General features: G+C 50.1%; 1 protein-coding gene across 1 annotated transcript in view; it reads left to right on the top strand.

Moving 5' to 3' along the window:
• The first annotated feature begins 6875 nt into the window (after nt 1–6875).
• LOC134402380 (cytochrome P450 2K1-like) overlaps nt 6876–19836 on the top strand; it is a 38348-nt gene continuing 25387 nt past the window's right edge. The window contains exon 1 of the mRNA XM_063131798.1: nt 6876–7097. Coding sequence (XP_062987868.1) covers nt 6924–7097 — 174 coding nt within the window. The 5' untranslated portion in view covers nt 6876–6923. The remainder of the gene's footprint in view (nt 7098–19836) is intronic.

The following is a 19836-nucleotide window of genomic DNA, read 5'->3' as shown; positions in this document are numbered from 1 at the left end:
GACCTTAGATGTTGAACATAGTATATTCACGTCGGGAGAGGTGTTCCGTCAGGTATTTTGGTCCCAAGCCATGTAAGGCTTTATTGCTCAAAACCAGCACCTTGAATTGGGCTTGGAAGCACATATGAAGCCAGTGCAAGCGGACCAGAGCAGGTGTTATATGGCCGAACCTTCTGGTTCCCGAAATCAATCTGGCCGCTGCATTTTGCACGAGCTACAGCTTCCGAACCATCTTCAAAGGTAGCCCTACGTAGAGCGCATTGCAGTAATCTAACTTGGAGGTTACCAGAGCATGGACAACTGAAACCAAGGCCGTTGCTAGACCTACCGGGTGTTCCGTCGTTGAGGAGCGGTGAAAGCGGATTTTCCCATTCAGCCGTGACGCCTCATGATCCACACCTGCCTTCGATTTGTGGCGGAAGTTTGCGCCGGTTGTGCTGCTGCCGCCGCGAGCACGGTTGCGCAGCCACACCGGCCTGATTGCCGCAGCTTTTTTTTTCGCTCGCTGCACGGTTTGCGCACGTCCGAAAGACCGCAAACTTGCGCAGCCGTCAGCGATGCCGCCGCCGGCCCTGGCGGCGGCAGCGGCGGCAGTGCCAGTGCCAGCTGAAGTGCTGCTGGTGCTGTTGAGGGTCAACATTGATGCACTCACTTCCTGATGGGGGTCGTGGCGGGTGTCATATGACCCGAGGTCAATCGTCTGCATGGCCACTCTGTGCCTACATCTCCCATCATGCCTCTGAGGTGTCGGCGGCGATGACCGCCTCTGTGCCCTGTGCCCCATCCCAAGGAGCCAACCCACATCTGGCTGTAGCCATGGCAGCAGCCCACAAACAGCTCTGCCCTCTGCCAGCCTGGTACCCACACTAACAGGCAGCGTACAGCACCGCCATTATGCGGCCACGGTAGCTGCCCACCGCAAGGAGTCACCAGCCACTTTTCCGTTCCTCCGTTCCTGCGCAAACTGTCACTGGGGAAATAAAAAAAAACCCACTAGAACAGGCGCACATCCCCCACCCATCCCCCACACACCCCAGCAGCACACTAGCCACTTTTCCGTTCCTCCGTTCCTGCGCAAACTGTCACTGGGGGAGTAAAAAAAAAAAGCCGCTCCGCCGCGCTGCCCCAGCTGGCGGACTGCGCGCAAATGGCGGAGGCGGCTTGACCGAAGCCGCTGACCACTCCCCCTTAGCACGCCTTTTCCTGCCCAGTGCGGACCGCAGTGACCTCACATCCTCCCACACGTACTCCGAATTACCGCGGGACGGCAGGAAAAGGCGCCCTAAAACTCACTTTTTTAAAGTCGGGAGAAAGAGGCTTCACCGCAGGATAACGGCGGATCCTCGTGAACGTCATCTGGAAGCCTCGACGTGACTGCGGAAGGTAACGTGCGCTAGAGCCTCGTCTAGTAACGCCCCAGGTTTACCCTGTCCAGACACTTCTCTAGAGAAGGGCCTATATGCATATTAGGTGATGCGTCATTATATTGGCCTGTTCAGACAACCCATTAAGCCATGGCTAGGCCGCTAACCTTTTCCAACCAAATGGTTAGTGAGCGTGTTTAAACTGTGGTTATGTAGCCACCATGGTTAGGAATGGTTCGCACAACATGCTAAGTCATGGTTTACAATTATTCCGTTAGCCACATCAGTCACCAGCATCACTTCATTTTTTTAAAATTATTTTAGAGAAAAACTACATGCACACCAACATCCAGAAAGCAGTCATACTTGAAACATGTTCAATAGTCAGGAAATTTCTGAACCAGTAAAAGTATGATGGGCTTTTCCAGCATGACTTGGAAAAGCCCATCATGTTCATCTAGAAAAACCAACACGAGCAAGAAAAGAGAGATAAATGATGATGATGATGATGATGATGATGGCTACCCTGTAATTTTTTAAAAAGATGTATTTATTTATTTATTTATTTATTTATTACATTTTTATACCGCCCAATAGCCGAAGTTCTCTGGGTGGTTCACAAAAATTAAAACCAAGAAGAGCATAAAAAACATTTTAAAGAAGGATGAACAATTATCAGCCATTGTTACTAGGGATGTGCTCTGCTCCGCTTAGAATTGGAGAATCAGAAGCGAATTGGCCTGCTCTGCCTTGCCCAGAGGCGGAGTAGAAGCGAACCGGGGACCCTTAGAAGCATGGTGAAGAGAAGCGACCACAGGAGAAGCGCTTCTCTTTTCGCGGAGCGATCCGCCCGCCATTTTGGATCATTTCGCCCATAGGATTGCATTGTGGAAAAGATTAAGGCATAACTGTGTTGTTTTTAAAGCTATCTTTCTGAAATTTCTTGTGCTTAGAGAGTTGTGGCTGGGAGTCATTTTGAGCCTACTCTCAGCACTCTGCGTGGTGCAGTTCGCTTGCTATATTTTTTTAAAAAATCGGGTAAAAAAAGTGGGAGAGGTACCTTTTTGAAGTGCTGAGAGGCAGATTCAACTCCCACTCATGATCACATGATCCCAAAGTTGGAAGAGGGGATAGGCAAAACGGGATACTTAGTAACTTGGGATACTGGGAAACTTCTCTTTCTTAGTCTGAACGGACTTTTCCCAGTGTTTTTTAAAACAGTAGCCCCACCAAATGCACAAACACAACCTGAAATCATATACTAAGCAAATAAATAACAGATAGGAAACACAGCACTGCTACCCACCCTAACCTTGGTGAACAACTGAATAGATGTGGTGCAAGGGGATGAGGTCCCCTAGGGCATGTGGACGTGCCCAGTGCACACGCACTCTCCCGCCCTGGAGGGTCATCAGAGCCCTCCAAAGAGTAACCAGTGGAGACTAATGCCTGTCATGAGCTGAAGTGACAGGTAGCTTCTTAAGACTGGTACTTACTTAGGGCCAGTCAAAAATTGGCATATCCCCCTTCCCCTGGGCACGTCCACTTTCCTCTTACTGGTAAAAGACAGACATAGCCTTTTTAAAAAATTATTCTTATTGTTTATTCAGCAACACTGCTGCTTTTAATTCCACCCCTCCTTTGTTTGTTTGTTTATTTATTTATTTATTTATTTATTTCATTTTATATTTACACCCCATAGCCCAAGCTCTCCTGGCTTTTCCTCTTCAGTGAAGTCAGGCAGGCTTTCATTGTGGTTCAACTCCTTATTGTTGTTGTTATTATTATTATTGCTATTAATATTAATTAGTACTGCTATTATTAACGTTACTATTGTTGTTGTTGTTGTTTAATAATGGCTGTGATCACAGTGCAGTCAATCAACTCTGAAGCAAGGATCACAAAGCTTTACTCTTATCCTCCTAGCCTCCTAGTTATGGGATGCAAAAGAAAAGGCATCTCTCTGTGCTGCTCCCGCCTCAAAGGGATGCTTTGAAACTATCCTTGGCTCACTTCCTTGTGCCCCCAGAAATGTCTGCTGCCTGCCTGCCTTCCCCCCGGGGTGCTGCTGTGGTGGGGCATCTGCTGGGACTGACTCCCCCATACTAGATCTATGGCATATCTCTGCCTGGCTCTCTGCCCGCCTGTCCTCCTCCTCTGTGACCACCTCGCAGGAATGGTTTGCAATGCGTTACTGCTGGCTTACAAAGAAACAAGCCATCCTTTGCTCACTCCTTGCACCCGCCTCGCAGGGTTGGTTTGCAATGTGTTACTGCTGGCTTAGAAAGAAACAAGCCATCCTTTGCTCACTCCTTGCGCCCGCCTCGCAGGGTTGGTTTGCAATGCGTTACTGCTGGCTTAGAAAGAAACAAGCCATCCTTGCCGCACTTCCTTGTGCCCCCAGAAATGTCTGCTGCCTGCCTGCCTTCCCTCCCTCCTCCCCTGCCCGCCTCACAGGGATGGTTTGTGTGTGTCTTGCTTTGACTCAGGGGATAAATCCTTCCTGAGCTCACTTAGACTTTTTGAAGTTCCAAATCATTTTTTCAAGTGTGGAAGAAGATTCATATTTAGGTTTATCTACTCCCCAATTCATGGCATGTTGGGATTTCCTTTGAAATGGCCCCATTGAGCTGTCTGCAGCTTTAAATCCCTGAGATACTGGGGTGTCCGATTTTCAAAAATTCCCCAAAAATCAGGGGAGGCTTGGATTGGCTTGAGTCTTGGCATTTGTGTGTATACGTGCATGAGGTGTCATGGTGCCTAACTTGAGGATTCTAACGTGAAAATTGACGGAGATATAGAAAGGGGTGTTTGAATTGGGGTTAGGGGTGCTGCGTTGGAGGTTTAAGCCCCCTCCAAAATCAGGGGATGATGGAATCCACTTGAAACTTGCCATGAATGCGGATGTGCCTGCTTCCAAGTTTTTATCTGTCAAAATGTCGGAGAACAGTCCATGTCTGAAAATGGGGTGTCCGATTTTCAAAAAATCCCCAGAAATCAGGGGAGGCTTGGATTGGCTTGAGTCTTGGTATGCGTGTGTATATGTGCATGAGGTGTCATGGTGCCGAATTTGAGGTTTCTAACTTTAACAGAAAAAAAGTTGTAGGGTTTTCTGGATTTCAATGCAAGCCTATGGGGGGGGAAAGCGGAGCTCCGATCCGGATCCGGAGATTCGCAGCGAACCGGAGCGGACTATAGGTGGAGCGGAGCGGACCCGATCTGGAAGTTGAGAATCTGGAAGAGAAGCGGATCGGGGGGTCCGTGCACACCCCTAATTGTTACAAAACATACATCATGCCAATTATAGCAAACAAATTGGAGAGGAAGGTCTATGGGTCAAAATGCATTATTTAATAGGAATATCACCTCTAAATCATCCCCCCCAACTCACACACAGAAAACTGCAGCCCTCCCCCACCACACACTGCAAACATGCACATTCATTCATAGTCAGACACCCCATGCACCCCATTCAGACAGCAATACACACACTACCAGCACACACACACACACACACACACCCCCCCCACACACACACCTTAATCTTACCTGCTACTTTCTTCTTCTTCTGTTTCTTCTGATCTGTGCTGGCGGCCCCCAGACACCCAGGCCCAGCCACCCGGGACAGGGAGCAAACTGAGCCCCGCCCCTTGCCTTCCATCACCCTGACACTGACAAGCATCAGGCCGACGAGAGGCAAAGGGCAGGGCTCCGTTTTCGCTCTCCGTCCTGGGCAGCTGGGCCAGGCAGCAAAAACTGAGCTGCCTAGTTCAGCGTTGGGGGCAGGGGCTGGGAGACATGTTCCCGGAAGTCTGGAATGCATCTTCCAGCTCCTCCTCCCAATGCCGATGCAGGCCTTCTCCTGCGAGCTGGAAGACGCGTAGGGCTGGTGCCAGACTATTTTGCGCCCTAGGCAAGGTGAGCTACTTGCACACACACACCCAAATTGCGCTGAAGTCCGAACATGTGCGCCGAGTGGAGAGCTGGGACTGGCTCACTTCGATTTGGGACCGAGCCGTCTGGAATTCCCCGGGACTTATTTCTGTGCGAACGCACCCCACTATGCAGCCTGACGTCCCGATGCCCCTGCACATTTACTTGGGGGAATAAGGCTTCCGAGTTAGGAGGCAGAGGCAGATCGGGCTACACTGGTGCCTTCTGGTGCAACGCTTTCTCGGATGCAAATCCCGTTGATCCACGTGCGCAGGATCAGGAAGCAGGAGAGTTTGCCTTGCGAGGAGTCCACACGTCCCTAGCTTTCCTGGGGGAAGGGACAGGGAGTCCCACTTGCCCGCCTGCCTGGACATCGCAGCCTGCTTGAGGAGAGAGGCAAGGCGACCTGGTGCCCTTTCCTCAGGAGTAAGGCAGAGGCTGGCTTTGGCCAGGGTCGAGCTCGCCATGTGCTTTTTCTTCTTCTTCTGGTGGCGGCCTCCCAGCTCTGGGAGGGCGGCTTCCAGGCGGAAGTCCGAACGTGGAGCCCCCACCCCACCCCAGTGTCCCTGGCTTCGCTTCGGCTGGGCGGGCGTGGGGCGCCACTTCGCCCGCCCAGGCCCAGCTGAATCCTTGGGCTGGGCGGGCCTGGCTCACAGCCAACAATGCGCATGAGTGCTGCGCGGCGCCCGGCGCCCCTCTTAGCTTGGCGCTCTAGGCGGCCGCCTGAGTGGCCTCTATGGTAGCACCGGCCCTGAAGACGCGTTCCAGACTTTGGCAATGCGTCTCCCAGCCTTTTCCCCAGTGAATTGGGGCCCAATCTCAGTTACCCTGGAGACTGCCGTTTTTCCAGAGGTCTCCGGGTTTTCCTGGTGCATCTGGTCACCCAAAGAGTCAAATCGCTGGGGAAGGTGCAGAGTCTTGTTGCTAGGGTCTCTGCCCAATGGTTCTTGAAGGGAGTATTACTCAGTAAAACTGCCACCTGGCTCTGTTATCAAACTTGTTTGAAGCAGCCAGAACTCCCAGGCCACAATTAACAGGCCATCAGTCATGAGAACATGGGTATCAGCTGAAGTGTGAGAATCTTCCCAGAGGGAGAGGGGAGGGGAGGGCAGAGAGTATGTTGCTCTGGGGTTGGTGAGCCAGTCTTCCCACCGTAAGGATAAGAATGAGTTAGTGATCTGAAACTCTTGCTTTTCCTGGGCCCCAGGATCACAAGGGGTGCATTCCTATGCCCAATGCAGGAAGCCCTGCAGGAAGTATAGGCAGTTTAGCCAGGACGTGCATTTGTTTCTGTTTTGAGTTGCTCTGAACCAACAGCTTGTTCGTGTTGTGAGATCTCATGACTCTTTTAAACCGGTTTTATTCTTGTTGCTGTTATTTTAGCTCAGTTAGAATTTTTCCATTCCCTCTCACCCTGCCCTTTTAGCTTTGCATGTTCTTCACAGGATTCCCCAGGAAGTACAAGACCAAGGCTTATATTCAGCACACAGCTAGTTAATATTTGAAAATCCCTCAAAAGGGGTGGGACAAGATTGCACATTCAAGGGATGCCTCTCATTTAAAGCCAAACGGAAAGAAGCAGATGAGCCACAGGAAACGGAGCTCAGGCAGAAGGCTTTTGGGAGGATGATGTTCCCTGTAATTCTAATTTGTGTGGGGCTCTTAGTCTTTTTCTTCCTCCGGCATCTCCTGAATATGCAACAGGCCCGACAGAAACTTCCTGCCGGACCGGTGCCACTTCCTATCATTGGAAACTTGGGAATGGTCGGTTTTCAACTCCACCACGAAACTTTGCTAAAGGTACGTTGCCTCCCTTGCACGACACTGCCCCAAACAGCTGCCTGCTGGATTGGAAGCTGTGCTGTCTGTTGAACTGATTCAGGCTCCACACTGCTGTGGGTAACGCAGAAGGTTGTTTAAACAGGGTGACACACATCTCCCGGGCGAGGTGCTAAAGATGGGTGTGACGCTTGGCTTCTCTTAATTTGGGTGTCAGCTGGGTTTCCCTTAACGATTCCCTTAACGATTGCACAGATTGCTTCACCGTGCCTGAATACAACACTGAAGCAGTAGTAGAAATTAGGGGTGTGATCCGCTCCGATTAGGAGCGTAGAAGCAGTAGCGGATTGGCCTGCTCCGCCTTACCCAGAGGCGGAGTAGGAGCGGACCGCGGACCCCTAGAAGCAAGGCGAAGAGAAGCGGCCATTTTTCGGAGCTCCAAGTTCAGGCGGAGCGCTCCGATCGCCATCTTGAAAACATTTCGCCATAGGATTGCATTGCGGCAAATAATCGCGCATAACTAGGTTGTTTTTGAAGCTATTGTTCTGGAAATTCTTGTGCTCAGAGAGTCGTGGATGGGGGTCATTTTGAGACCACTCTCACCTCTCTGCGTTGTGTGGGTCGCGTGCTATATTTTTTTGAAAATCGGGTCAACCGCGCAGCTCAAACGGCGTTTTCGGCTTTTCGCCCATAGGATTGCATTGCGGAAAAGAATCGGGGATAACTGGGGGGGGGGTTTAAGCTATCGTTCTGAAAATTCTTGTGCACAGAGAGTCGTGGATGGGGGTCATTTTGAGACTACTCTCAACTTTCTGCGTCCTGTGGTTCACGTGCAATATTTTGTTAAAAATCGGGGTTTGGGGTTTTTTTTATTTATTTTTTTATTTTTTTGGAAGCGATGACAGGCACATTCAACTCCCAATCCTGATGAGAATTGATCTCCTGAGAAAGCATCCTCCTCCAATCCCAGCGTTGGAGGGGGTACTAAGGCAGACCCACCCTCAGAACTTTCTGTTTTGTGTCTCTTTGTGGGTTGGCGTTCGTGGAGGGAACACTTAGTTAGTTAGTGCTCCTGCTTTGGACTTTGGAGATAGATTAGGATAGGTTTAGTTTGGCGTGTGTGTGTGTTTGTTTGCTTCTTTCTGACTTATAGCTTAGTTTGCCCTGTGTTATCCCCTTACTTTGATTTAATATAAACTTTATTTTTAAATTTTGGAGTGTGTGTTTGGGTTGGTTGGGTTGGTTTGGTTGGTTGCCCCCCCCTTCCCTGTATTAAAGCCTGACTGTTCTGCTTTTGTGCTTTTTTTTTTCTTTTGAAAGCATACACACACTTCTTGTCCCATTTCCCTACATTTATATTCTTAAACATATTTTATTATATTCTTTTACATAGTCTATTAGTATATATTCTCATACATATTATTAGTAGTATTCATATTTTGTTCTTCTTATAGTAGTGGTTGGTTCTTTTCCCCCCTCCCCTCTCTTAAATCCTGATTGTGTTTCCTTCTATCTTCTATAACAAAAAATACCAAAATATACCAAAAAAAATTTATTCTCTTTTTCTTCTCTGTGTAACTTGGACGGAGTGTGCTGCTTTTGTGAAGGTCAACAGGCAGCCACAGATTGAGCATTTTGGGGAAAGCATACACACACTTCTTGTCCCATTTCCCTACATTTATTAGTAATATTCTTAAACATATTATTATATTCTTTTAGATAGTCTTAGTAGTATATATATATTAGTATATTCTCATTCATATTAGTAGTAGTATAATATTTTATTCTTCTTGTCCCATTTCCCTACATTTAAACATATTATATTCTTCTTATACATATTCTTAGTAGTACCTTATACATAGTATTAGTAGTATTAATATTTTATTAGTCATCATGAAAAGAGGAAGCAGGCGTGCTGAAAGCAGCAAGGCTCAGGCTGGCAGCAGTAAGCAGGCTGCCTCTCCTCCTGTGAAAATCAAACGGGCAACTCCTTGGCTGACTGCTCCAAAACAGAAGCAGGACAAGCAGCAGGCAGAGCCACTCTCTTCTGCAACTTGTGCCCGGCGTTCTCTTTTTGAGGGTGGGAATGGGAAAAGTGCCCGTTTGCAAGAGGCACGTGGCAGCAGTGCCATTAGAGGAGGAGGAGTATCCCCAACTCCTTCATTCTCCTTTCAGCCCACGAGCCCGCTGATGGACCTAGACGAGGTCCTCAGCACAGTGGAGGGGGGGAGGAGGAGGAGGCGGTGGGCCTCCAGGATGTGGGGGCTGAGGAGGAGCAGCAGCAGGCCAAGGCTCTCTCCCCAGTCTCATCCCACACCCCTGTTTCTGTGGCAACACCAGAGAGCTCAGGCGGGCAATTGGTGGTGTCACCACGGAAACGAAAGACAAGCATCGTGTGGGACCACTTTGAGTTGGGAGCGGATCCCCGCTTTGCTGTCTGTCGCCACTGCAAACTCAGCCTAAGCAGGGGTTCATCGACAGGGCATTATGGAACCAGCAGCATGAAGATGCATCTTCACAGGCAGCACCAGTCGGTCTTGATGGGGAAAGAGGCGGGCAAGGCGACTGGTTCCAGGGGAAAGCCGAAGGCGGCTGCTGCTGCTGCTGCTGCTGCTGGCACTTCCAGTCTCAGCTCTCCATCTCCCATCCCCACAAGGGTTAGGCAGGCAACCCTGCCGGAAATGGGGTGGGGGAAGTATGGAACCACAAGATGGCGTTTTCCAACGCCCTCCCAGATCACCACGTCAATCGGTGAGATGGTGGCGTTGGACGACCAGCCATTCAGCCTCGTCGACAATGCAGGCTTCAAGAGGCTGATGGCGCTTGTGGTGCCATACTATAAGCTGCCGTGTCGCACCACCCTGAGCAGGCGGGTGGTGCCTTCCCTGTACCGTTCCTGCAGGGAGTTAGTGCTGGGTCGTCTGTGCCAGGCAGAGGCACGGATGGTGCACTTCACCTCAGACATTTGGTCCAGCGAGGGCGGAGTGCACGCTTACCTGTCCCTGACGGCACACTGGTGGGCAGCCGTGGGGCAGGAAGGATCCAGCACTACAGGGACTGGCAAGGAGGGCTACTGCTGGGCCCTCCTCCACACGCAAGTGATGGACCAGTCCCACAAGGCAGGGGAGATTACGGAGGCCATGAACCGCATGGTGGATGGGTGGCTAGCTGGGCAGAAGGTCACCCGCGGTTACATGGTCACGGACGGGGGAGCCAACATGGTGAAGGCGGTGCGCGACGGCGGATTCGAGGGCGTCCGCTGCATCGCGCACGTCTTGAACCTGGTGGTGAGGGATGGCCTTGGGATGGGCAGCAGCAAGCCCAACCTCGGTCCCCTGTCCGGGATCCGTAACCTCCTGGAGAGCTGCAGAAAGGTGGCAGGCCATTTCCACCACAGCGTCAAGGGCAGTCGCTTGCTGCGGGAGAAGCAGGAGGAGTTGAATCTCCCGCAGCACAGGCTAGTGCAGGATGTGGTGACACGCTGGAACTCCACCTACCTGATGCTGGAGAGGATGGTGGAGCAACAGCGTGCCATCCACGACTTGTTCAGGGTCAGGGACATGGGCGTCCACCACATGGGCAAGCAGCAGTGGGACGCCATGTCCCAGCTGGTGGCGGTCCTCAAGCCGTTCCTGAACGCCACCGAGACCCTGAGCAAAAGCTCTGCCCTCCTCAGCCAGGTGATCCCTGTATGCAGGCATCTCCAGAAACAGATGGGCGACTTTCTGGAGTACAGGGATCCCGTCACCGGCAGGCGCTTCGAGCCCGAGGTCCGCGAAGCGGTGACTAGGCTGAGGGACGGCCTGACGCGGAGGCTGGAGCCCATCCAAACCAACAGGGTCCACATGTTGGCAGCCATGTGCGACCCTCATGTGAAGGATGGGCTTTGTGGGCCAAATAGCAGGCAGCACTGGGTGGAAACGCTGGTGGGCGAAGTGCGGGCGGCATGGGCCAAGAGGGTGGGGCAGAGTGAGGCAGAGGAGCAGGCCACCCCTCCCCGCAGCAGCACCAGCAGCACCAGCAGCAGCCTCACGTGCATCCCTCCCAGCAGCAGCACAGGCGAGGGGTATTGGGAAGAGGCTCTGCACACCGTGTTTGGGCAGAGACCCTCCCCAGCCACCAGCCAGGATGACGCTGCAACCACCGTGCAGCGTTACCTGTCAGAGCCCATCGAGGACTCCTCCATGGATCCCCTGGCCTACTGGTCATCCCGTTTTCAGATTTGGCCGGACCTGTCGCGGGTGGCCATGGATCGACTCAGCTGCCCACCCACCAGTGTTCCAAGCGAGAGGGTGTTCTCTATGGCGGGCGACATAGTGACCCCTCACCGCTCTCGCTTGGAGCCGGACTTGGTGGAGCAGCTGGTCTTTCTGAAGGGCAATCTCCCCCTGCTGGGATACCCCACCCTCAAGCCCTCGTGGGAGTGACAGGCAGGCTCCCTTTAATTCCACCCCTCCTTGGGTTGGCAGGCACACTACAGTTCAGGCAGGCTGGTTTTTTCTTTTTATTATTATTTTTATTATATTTTTCTTCTTCTTCTTCTTCTTCTTCTTCTTCTTCTTCTTCTTATTATTATTATTATTATTATTTAGTGGCTGTGTTACAGTTCACAACATCAACTCTGAATCATTCGATTCGTCTCTGTAGGCACTAGGCAGAGTTTGTCACCGTGCGTGTGTGTGACTGACTGTGAGGGCAAAGCACCGCACTTGAGTTCATTTCATTTCTGTGGCGTCCGGTACAGCTTAGTCAACTCATCCGGATAGTTTTCCACCCAGTTCCAAAAGACTCCATGATTGACTGCACGTGTTTAGGTGAGGTGCAAGCAGGGGGCAAGGCAATGCCTGGCACCACCACCACTAGCCAGGCTGCCTCTCTCCAGCAGTCCACGGGTCGCCCTTTGGAGTGCCCTGGGAGTGGAAGACGTACTCCCTGATCCAGAAGTATGGTTTTGAGAAGTAAGCTGTCACTTGAACTCATGAGCCTCTGTGCAAAAGCTGTCCTTGTGTGTGTGGTTGTGAGTGTTACTGCAGCTGCCTGTCTCGCTGCGAAAATGAAACAGGCAAGTCCTCGCCTTTGAGAAGCAACCTTTCACTTGAACTCATGGAAGTCATTGACTTCAGCACAGCCACTACGTAGAGGCTGTGGTCCTCTGGGTGACTCGATCAGTGTGCTGATTTTGAGAAGCAACCTTTCACTGAAACTCATTCACTTCCCCAATTGAGGGTGAGGGAGGTTAAACTCCAGCAGTCCACGGGTCGCCCTTTAGATAGCTCGGGGATCAAATGGAGTCCTTGATCTGTGTGCTGATTTTGAGAAGCAACCTTTCACTGAAACTCATTCACTTCCCCTATGTGTGGGAGGTACTCCAGCAGTCCACCGATCGCCCGTAGCACAGCCACTAGCAAAGCCACTACAGTGGATGCTCTCTTCTCTCTCTCTCCTCAGTCTCATCCTCTTCCTCTTCCCCTTCTGCTGTAACCCCTCTTTGAGAAGCAAGCTTTCACTTAAACTCAGCATTCACTTCCCCAACTGAGGGAGGTAAAGGCCAGCAGTCCAAGGGTCGCCCTTTGGAGGGCTCAGCAGCAACATTAATCCTCCAAGCATGCACACAAATCTTCCATACTCAAAGTAACTGCTTCAATAACTAGTAGCTCCTTTTTGCCCGCCTGCCTGCCTGCCTGCCTGCCCATGCCCGCCTGCCCGTCACTCCCCAATTGAGGGAGGTTAACTCCAGCAGTCCACGGGTCGCCCTTTGGAGAGCTCAGGGATCAGATGCACTATTCGTGATCCAGTCTGGTGATTTTTTGAGAAGCAAGCTGTCACTTCAACTCATGGACTTCCCCAATTGCGGCTGGTACTCCAGCAGTCCACCGAACTCCCATAGCACAGCCACTTAGTGCGTACGGACAGTTTAAGTTTCCTGAGAAGTGAGCTCTCACTTCGACTCATGACAGCCATTGACTTCCCCAATTGAGGGAGGTACTCCAGTAGTCCACCGATCTCCCATAGCACAGCCACTTAGTGCATAGGGACAGTTTAAGTTTCCTGAGAAGTGAGCTCTCACTTCGACTCATGACAGCCATTGACTTCCCCAATTGAGGGAGGTACTCCAGTAGTCCACCGATCTCCCATAGCACAGCCACTTAGTGCGTACGGACAGTTTAAGTTTCCTGAGAAGTGAGCTCTCACTTCGACTCATGACAGCCATTGACTTCACCACAGCCACTTTGTGTGGGATGCTGTGGTCCTCCAGGATGTGGGTGAGGATTAGTAGCAGAAGCTGGTCCAGCTTCTCTCCCCGGTCTCGTCACACCCCTCTTCCGCTGTAACCCTGTCTTTGAGAAGCAAGCTGTCACTTCAACTCATGGACTTCCCCTCAGAGAAAAAGCTAAGCTCCAGCAGTCGACCGATCTCCCGTAGCACAGCCACTACGTTTCCTGAGAAGTGAGCTCTCACTTCAACTCGTCTTGTAGTGCGCCCGCCGAGTTGAGCACAGCCACTACAGTGGAGGCACCTGCCCGCCTGCCTGGGAGCCGTCCTTTTGAGGTAGCTGGATCTGCTGGGACTGACTCCCCCGCAGATCTATGGCTTACTTGTGCAAGGTACCAGCTTTTCTGGGCCTGCCAACCCATGCCTGCCTGCCTGTCTGCCCGCCTCCCCCGGGGTGCTGCTGTGGTGGGGCATCTGCCAGGACTGACTCCTCGCCTGCTCTGCCCACCTGGTGCCTGGGAGATGGGCTTTGCGGTTCGTGCCCAGCACCCTCCGGCACGCTTGCTCCCAGTCGTCCTCCTCTGTGCCCCTCAATGCGTAACTGCTGGCTTAGAAAGAAACAACCAGCCATCTTTGCCTCACTTGCTCCTTGCGCCCGCTTACGGGTTGGTTTGCTATGCGTTAGTGCTCAAGCCATCCTTGCGGCACTACAATGCATGCTGCCTGCCTGCCTGCCTGCCTGCTTTCCCTCCCTTCTCCCCTTCCCGCCTTGCAGGGATGGTGGATGTGTCTTGCTTTGACTCAGGGGAGAAGTCCTTCCTGCGCTCACTTAGACTTTATCAAGTTCAATAATCCCTTTTTCAAATGTGCAAGAAGATTTAGGGTTATCTCGTGGCATGTTGGGATTGCCTTGGAACTGGTCCCATTGAGCTGTCTGCAATTGCAACTTTAAATCCCTGACATACTGGAGTGTCCGAATTTCAAAACTTCCCCTAACATCAGGGGATGATGGGATTGCCTTGAAACTTGGTGTCCATGGGGACACATGGGTAAGCTGTCATGGGACCAAAGGATAGGTTTCTAACGTGCAAATTGACGTAGTTGTAGAATGGGACTTGATTTGGGGTGAGTTAAAAAGTTTAAGCCGCGCCAAAAATCAGGGGATGATGGGATTGCCTTGAGTGTGGGCGTCCCTGTAGACACATGGATAAGCTATCATGGTGGTGAGTTTGAGGTTTCTAACATGCAAATTGACGGAGCTATCCCAAGGGGTGTGAATGGGGTGCCCGATTTTCAAAAATTCGCCAAAAATCAGGGGATGATGGGATTACCTTGAAACTTGGCATCCATGTGGACAAGTGGATAAGCTATTCTGGTGCTGACTTTGAGGTTTCTAACATGCAAATTGACGTAGTTGTAGAATGGGACAATTTGGGGTGAGTTAAGCCATGCCAAAAATCAGGGGATGATGGGATTGCCTTGAGTGTGGGTGTCCCTGTGGACACATGGATAAGCTGTCCTGGTGCCGAGTTTGAGGTTTCTAACATGCAAATTGACGGAGCTATCCCAAGGGGTGTGAATGGGGTGCCCGATTTTCAAAAATTCCCCAAAAATCAGGGGATGATGGGATTGCCTTGAAACTTGGTGTCCATGTGGACACGTGGATAAGCTATCATGGTGCTGAGTTTGAGGTTTCTAACGTGCAAATTGACGGAGCTATCTAAAGGGGTGTGAATTAGGGTTATGGGTGGTGCGTTAGAGGGTAGAGCCACGCCAAAAATCAGGGGATGATGGGACTGCCTTGAGTCTGGGCGTCCATGTGGACACATGGATAAGCTGCCCTGGTGCCGAGTTTGAGGTTTCTAACATGCAAATTGACGGAGCTATCCCAAGGGGTGTGAATGGGGTGCCCGATTTCAAAAATTCGCCAAAAATCAGGGGATGATGGGATTGCCTTGAAACTTGGCGTGTGTGTGTGTATACGCCCATGAGGTGTCATGGTGCCAAACGTGAGGTTTCTAACTTCAACGGAAAAAAAGTTGTATAATTTTTTAGCTTTCAATGCAACCCTATGGGGGGGGGAAACGGAGCTCCGGATCCGGATCCGGAGCTCCGAGCGGAGCGGAGCGGAAGTGGGCGGAGCGGGGGCGGAGCGGAGCGACCCGCTCCGGAAAATGGCGGATCTGCAAGTGAAGCGGAGCGGGGGGTCCGTGCACACCCCTAGTAGAAATGCTTGCATGGCTGCAGGGGGAAGGAGAAGACCTTGCTAATACCCAGCATGGCTTGTCTGTTCTGGATTGGACTGTCGGAAAAGCCGAAGAACACTTACCGTATTTCTTCGATTGTAAGATGCCATCGATTGTAAAACGCACACTAATTTCAGTACCACCAACAGAAAAAAAGAGAGCTTTGATTCTAAGAAATAATTAACGCACCCACGATTATTCTTAAAAGGTTGTCACACAGAAGAGGGCCGGGATCTCTTCTCGATCCTCCCAGGCTCACAACTATACTATCCCAACTTCTTCTGCAGGTGGTTCCATGAAGCCAACTGCCAGAGGGACTGATTGAACCGCACTCTTCAAGGACTTGAAAGGTTGCCACACAGAGGAGGGCCAGGATCTCTTCTCGATCCCCCCAGAGTGCAAGACACGGAATAATGGGCTCAAGTTACAGGAAGCCAGATTCCAGCTGGACATCAGGAAAAACGCCCTGATTGTTAGAGCAGTACAACAATGGAATCAGTTACCTAGGGAGGTTGTGGGCTCTCCCACACTAGAGGCATTCAAGAGGCAGATGTTATGCTTTAGGGTGGATTCCTGCATTGAACAGGGGGTTGGACTTGATGGCCTTGTAGGCCTCTTCCAACTCCACTATTCTATGATTGTAAGACGCAGCCCGTTTTTAGAGATGTTTATATGGGGAAAAAAGTGCGTCTTAGAATCGAAAAAATACCGTATTTTGAAATGAGATCCATATTATACACGGATTTACTTTACTGGAACTTTTTACATTGCTCCGATGTCATCAGGGTTGTTTGTTGTCTATCAGTGGTGGCTTCAGTTCAGATTAAGGGAGTGGGTGTAGTTAGGGGCAGATTCCAGTGCATGGCAGGTGCAAGAATGCCAGGCAGGGCAGCGGGGTCAACAAGGCCAGTAATGGCCACCATGGCGACAGTAAAGTCTAGGGAGTTATGTTGAATATCGCATAAATTCAATGAACTGTAGCAGCGTAGTTGCGCTGCAACAGACTTACAAAGTTGCACAAAGCTGCCGGGGGGAAAAAATGTTTTTCGCAGTTCATAGAATAGCAGAGTTGGAAGGGGCCTACAAGGCCATCTAGTCCAACCCCCTGCTCAATGCAGGAATCCACCCTAAAGCATCCCTGACAGATGGTTGTCTAGCTTCCTCTTGAAGGCCTCTAGTGTGGGAGAGCCTTCAACCCCCCTAGGTAACTGATTCCATTGTCGCACTGCTCTAACAGTTGTTATTATTATTATTATTATTATTATTATTATTATTATTATTATTTATATAGCACCATCAATGTACATGGTGCTGTACAGAGTAAAACAGTAAATAGCAAGACCCTGCCGCTTAGGCTTACATTCTAATAAAATCATAATAAAACAATAAGGAGGGGAAGAGAATGCAAACAGGCACAGGGTAGGGTAAACAGGCACTGGGTAGGGTAAAACTAACAGTATAAAGTCAGAACAAAATCAAGTTTTAAAAGCTTTAGGAAAAAGAAAAGTTTTTAGCTGAGCTTTAAAAGCTGCGGTTGAACTTGTATTATTATTATTATTATTATTTATTTATTTATATAGCACCATCAATGTACATGGTGCTGTACAGAGTAAAACAGAAAATCGCAAGACCCTGCCGCATAGGCTTACAATCTAATAAAATCATAGTAAAGCAATAAGGAGGGGAAGAGAATGCAAACAAGCACTGGGTAGGCTAAACAGGCACAGGTTCTGGAAGAGCATTCCAGGCATAAGGGGCAGCAGAAGAAAATGGGCGAAGCCGAGCAAGGGAAGTAGAGACCCTTGGGCAGGCGAGAAACATGGCATCAGAGGAGCGAAGAGTACGAGCGGGGCAATAGTGTGAGAGAAGAGAGGAGAGAGAGGAAGGAAGTTTTTCCTGATGTCCAGCTGGAATCTGGCTTCCTTTAACTTGAGCCCGTTATTCTGTGTCCTGCACTCTGGGAGGATCGAGAAGAGATCCTGACCCTCCTCTGTGTGACAACTTTTTAAGTATCTGAAGAGTGCTCTCATGTCTCCCCTCAATCTTCTCTTCTCCAGGCTAAACATGCCCAGTTCTTTCAGTCTCTCTTCATAGGGCTTTGTTTCCAGACCCCTGATCCTCCTGGTTGCCCTCCTCTGAAAACGCTCCAGCTTGTCTGCGTCCTTCTTGAATTGTGGAGCCCAGAACTGGACGCAATACTCTAGATGAGGCCTAACCAGGGCCGAATAGAGAGGAACCAGGACCTCACATGATTTGGAAGCTATACTTCTATTAATGCAGCCCAAAATAGCATTGGTCTTTCTTGCAGCCATATCGCACTGTTGGCTCCTATTCAGCTTGCAATCTACAATTCCAAGATCTTTCTCGTTTGTAGTATTGCTGAGCCAAGTATCCCCCATCTTGTAACTGTGCCTTTGGTTTCTATTTCCTAAATGTAGAACTTGGCATTTATCCCTATTAAATTTCATCCTGTTGTTTTCAGTCCAGCACTCCAGCCTATCAAGATTTCTAAGAGCTACCATCATGCCAAGTTTCATGTCTTTATCTTAAAAAATGATAGAGTTATAAGCATTTTTGTTAATTCCCATTAGAGCTGCTCTTTGGAGAAAATCCAGATTTCCCCTCCCCCTCCCGGATTTGTCATCAAAAACCTGGGCAAATCCGGGCAAATCCAGTCATATGGTCACCCTATTTAACAGTTGTATAGAAATGGGAATTTCAGCAGGTGTTGTTTGTATGCATGCAGCACCTGGTGAAATTCCCACTTCATCACAACATTTAAAGCTGCAGGAGCTATACTAGAGTGACCAGATACAAATGTGGGCAGGGCTCCTGCAGCTTTAAGTGTTGTGATGAAGTGGGAATCTCACCAGGTGCTGCATGCATACAAATGACACCTGCTGAAATTCCTGTTTTTTTAGATTACTGTCTAAAAAGCCCTGTCCTCCTTTCCATATGGTCACCCTATGCTAGCTTAACCATCTTGCTGAGTAGTTTTCTAACCTCAGTATGAATTAGTATACTCTTAACATGCTTCGATGGCCTCAGTATGAACTAGGCCTGTGTGGATTTTAAAAATATGTGTTGAACATGAACTGTACAGTCGTTAAGAGATGATCAATAGTACTCATTTGTTTTTCTTCTGTTTTGCAATTGGAGAAAGTTCAATGAACTCTAGGGCATTTTACAAAATAGGATCAGTGTCAATACCCAGGTTAACAGCCTGTTGAACAGATTCTTTGCCTTTGCCCCAACCAGAAGTCCATTTCCACATCTCGATTCTCACAGATGACTGATTAATGGAGGTTTGCCCAGTTTCCGTGCAGGGCTGAGCAGATTAGAAAGGTGCCATGGAAGACAAGTCTGCTGTGCTTTTAACAGTCGGGACAAGCAGGTGTTTTTGTAAACACAGCTAGTTAAGAGGGATTTTAGGTTCATCTTTTTGCCGTTCCATCTCCTAGGCCGGATCTACACAGAGTCCTCGGGGCGCCCTGAAGGTGCTTGCGTGCGCCTCCAGGGCGTCCAGAAAGTCTTTGTGTAGATCCTGCCTATGTACCTGGACAGAAGAGACGGAGGAGGAGGAGGAGGAGGAGGAGGAGGCAGCAGCCCCGCATCGCCCCTCGCGGGGACGGGGCGAAGAGTTCCAGGGCTCGGCGGCTTCGCTGATGAGTCCTTGATGACGATGCCGTCGCCCACCTCCCCGCCGGCCTCCTGCTGCCGGCGAAAGAGCCACCCGGGTTGGAGAGCTCAGGGCGCCCAGAGGACTCTGTGTAGATCTGCTCCCATACACCCTATTAAAAGCACAAGAACCTTATCTGACATGCATCTGGTCCTGCTATTAGCTTTCATAGTAGTAGAACCCAATAGGGTCATCCCAGAAAGCTGATTGGTGGGAGATTCAGGACAGATAAAAGGAAGGACTTCTTCACACAATGCAGTTAAATGATGGAATTCGCTACAAAAAGATGTAGCAATGGCCACCAATTTGGATGGCTTTAAAAGGGGATTAGACAAACTCTTGGAGGAGAAGGCAAATCCTGATGGCTATATGCTACCTCTAGTATCAGAGGAAGTATGCATATGTCCACCCTTTGCTGGGGAACATGGGTGAGAGGGTTTTGTTATGTCCTCACTTGTGGGCTTTCTGTGAGCAGCGGGTCAGCCACTGAGTGAACAGAATGCTAGACTTAGTGGACCCTTGGTTTGATCTAGTATGGCTGTTCTTATGTCCTTAAATGACAGACAGAGGGAGGTCTCCAAGGGATAGAGGGCTCCCAAAGACTCTCCATCTCCTGGAGCTT

This window comes from Elgaria multicarinata, chromosome 8 (genome assembly GCF_023053635.1).
Source record: "Elgaria multicarinata webbii isolate HBS135686 ecotype San Diego chromosome 8, rElgMul1.1.pri, whole genome shotgun sequence".
Taxonomy (NCBI): domain Eukaryota; kingdom Metazoa; phylum Chordata; class Lepidosauria; order Squamata; family Anguidae; genus Elgaria; species Elgaria multicarinata.
The sequence above is the reverse complement of the archived record's forward strand: the minus strand, read 5'-3'. Positions and strand labels throughout refer to the sequence as shown.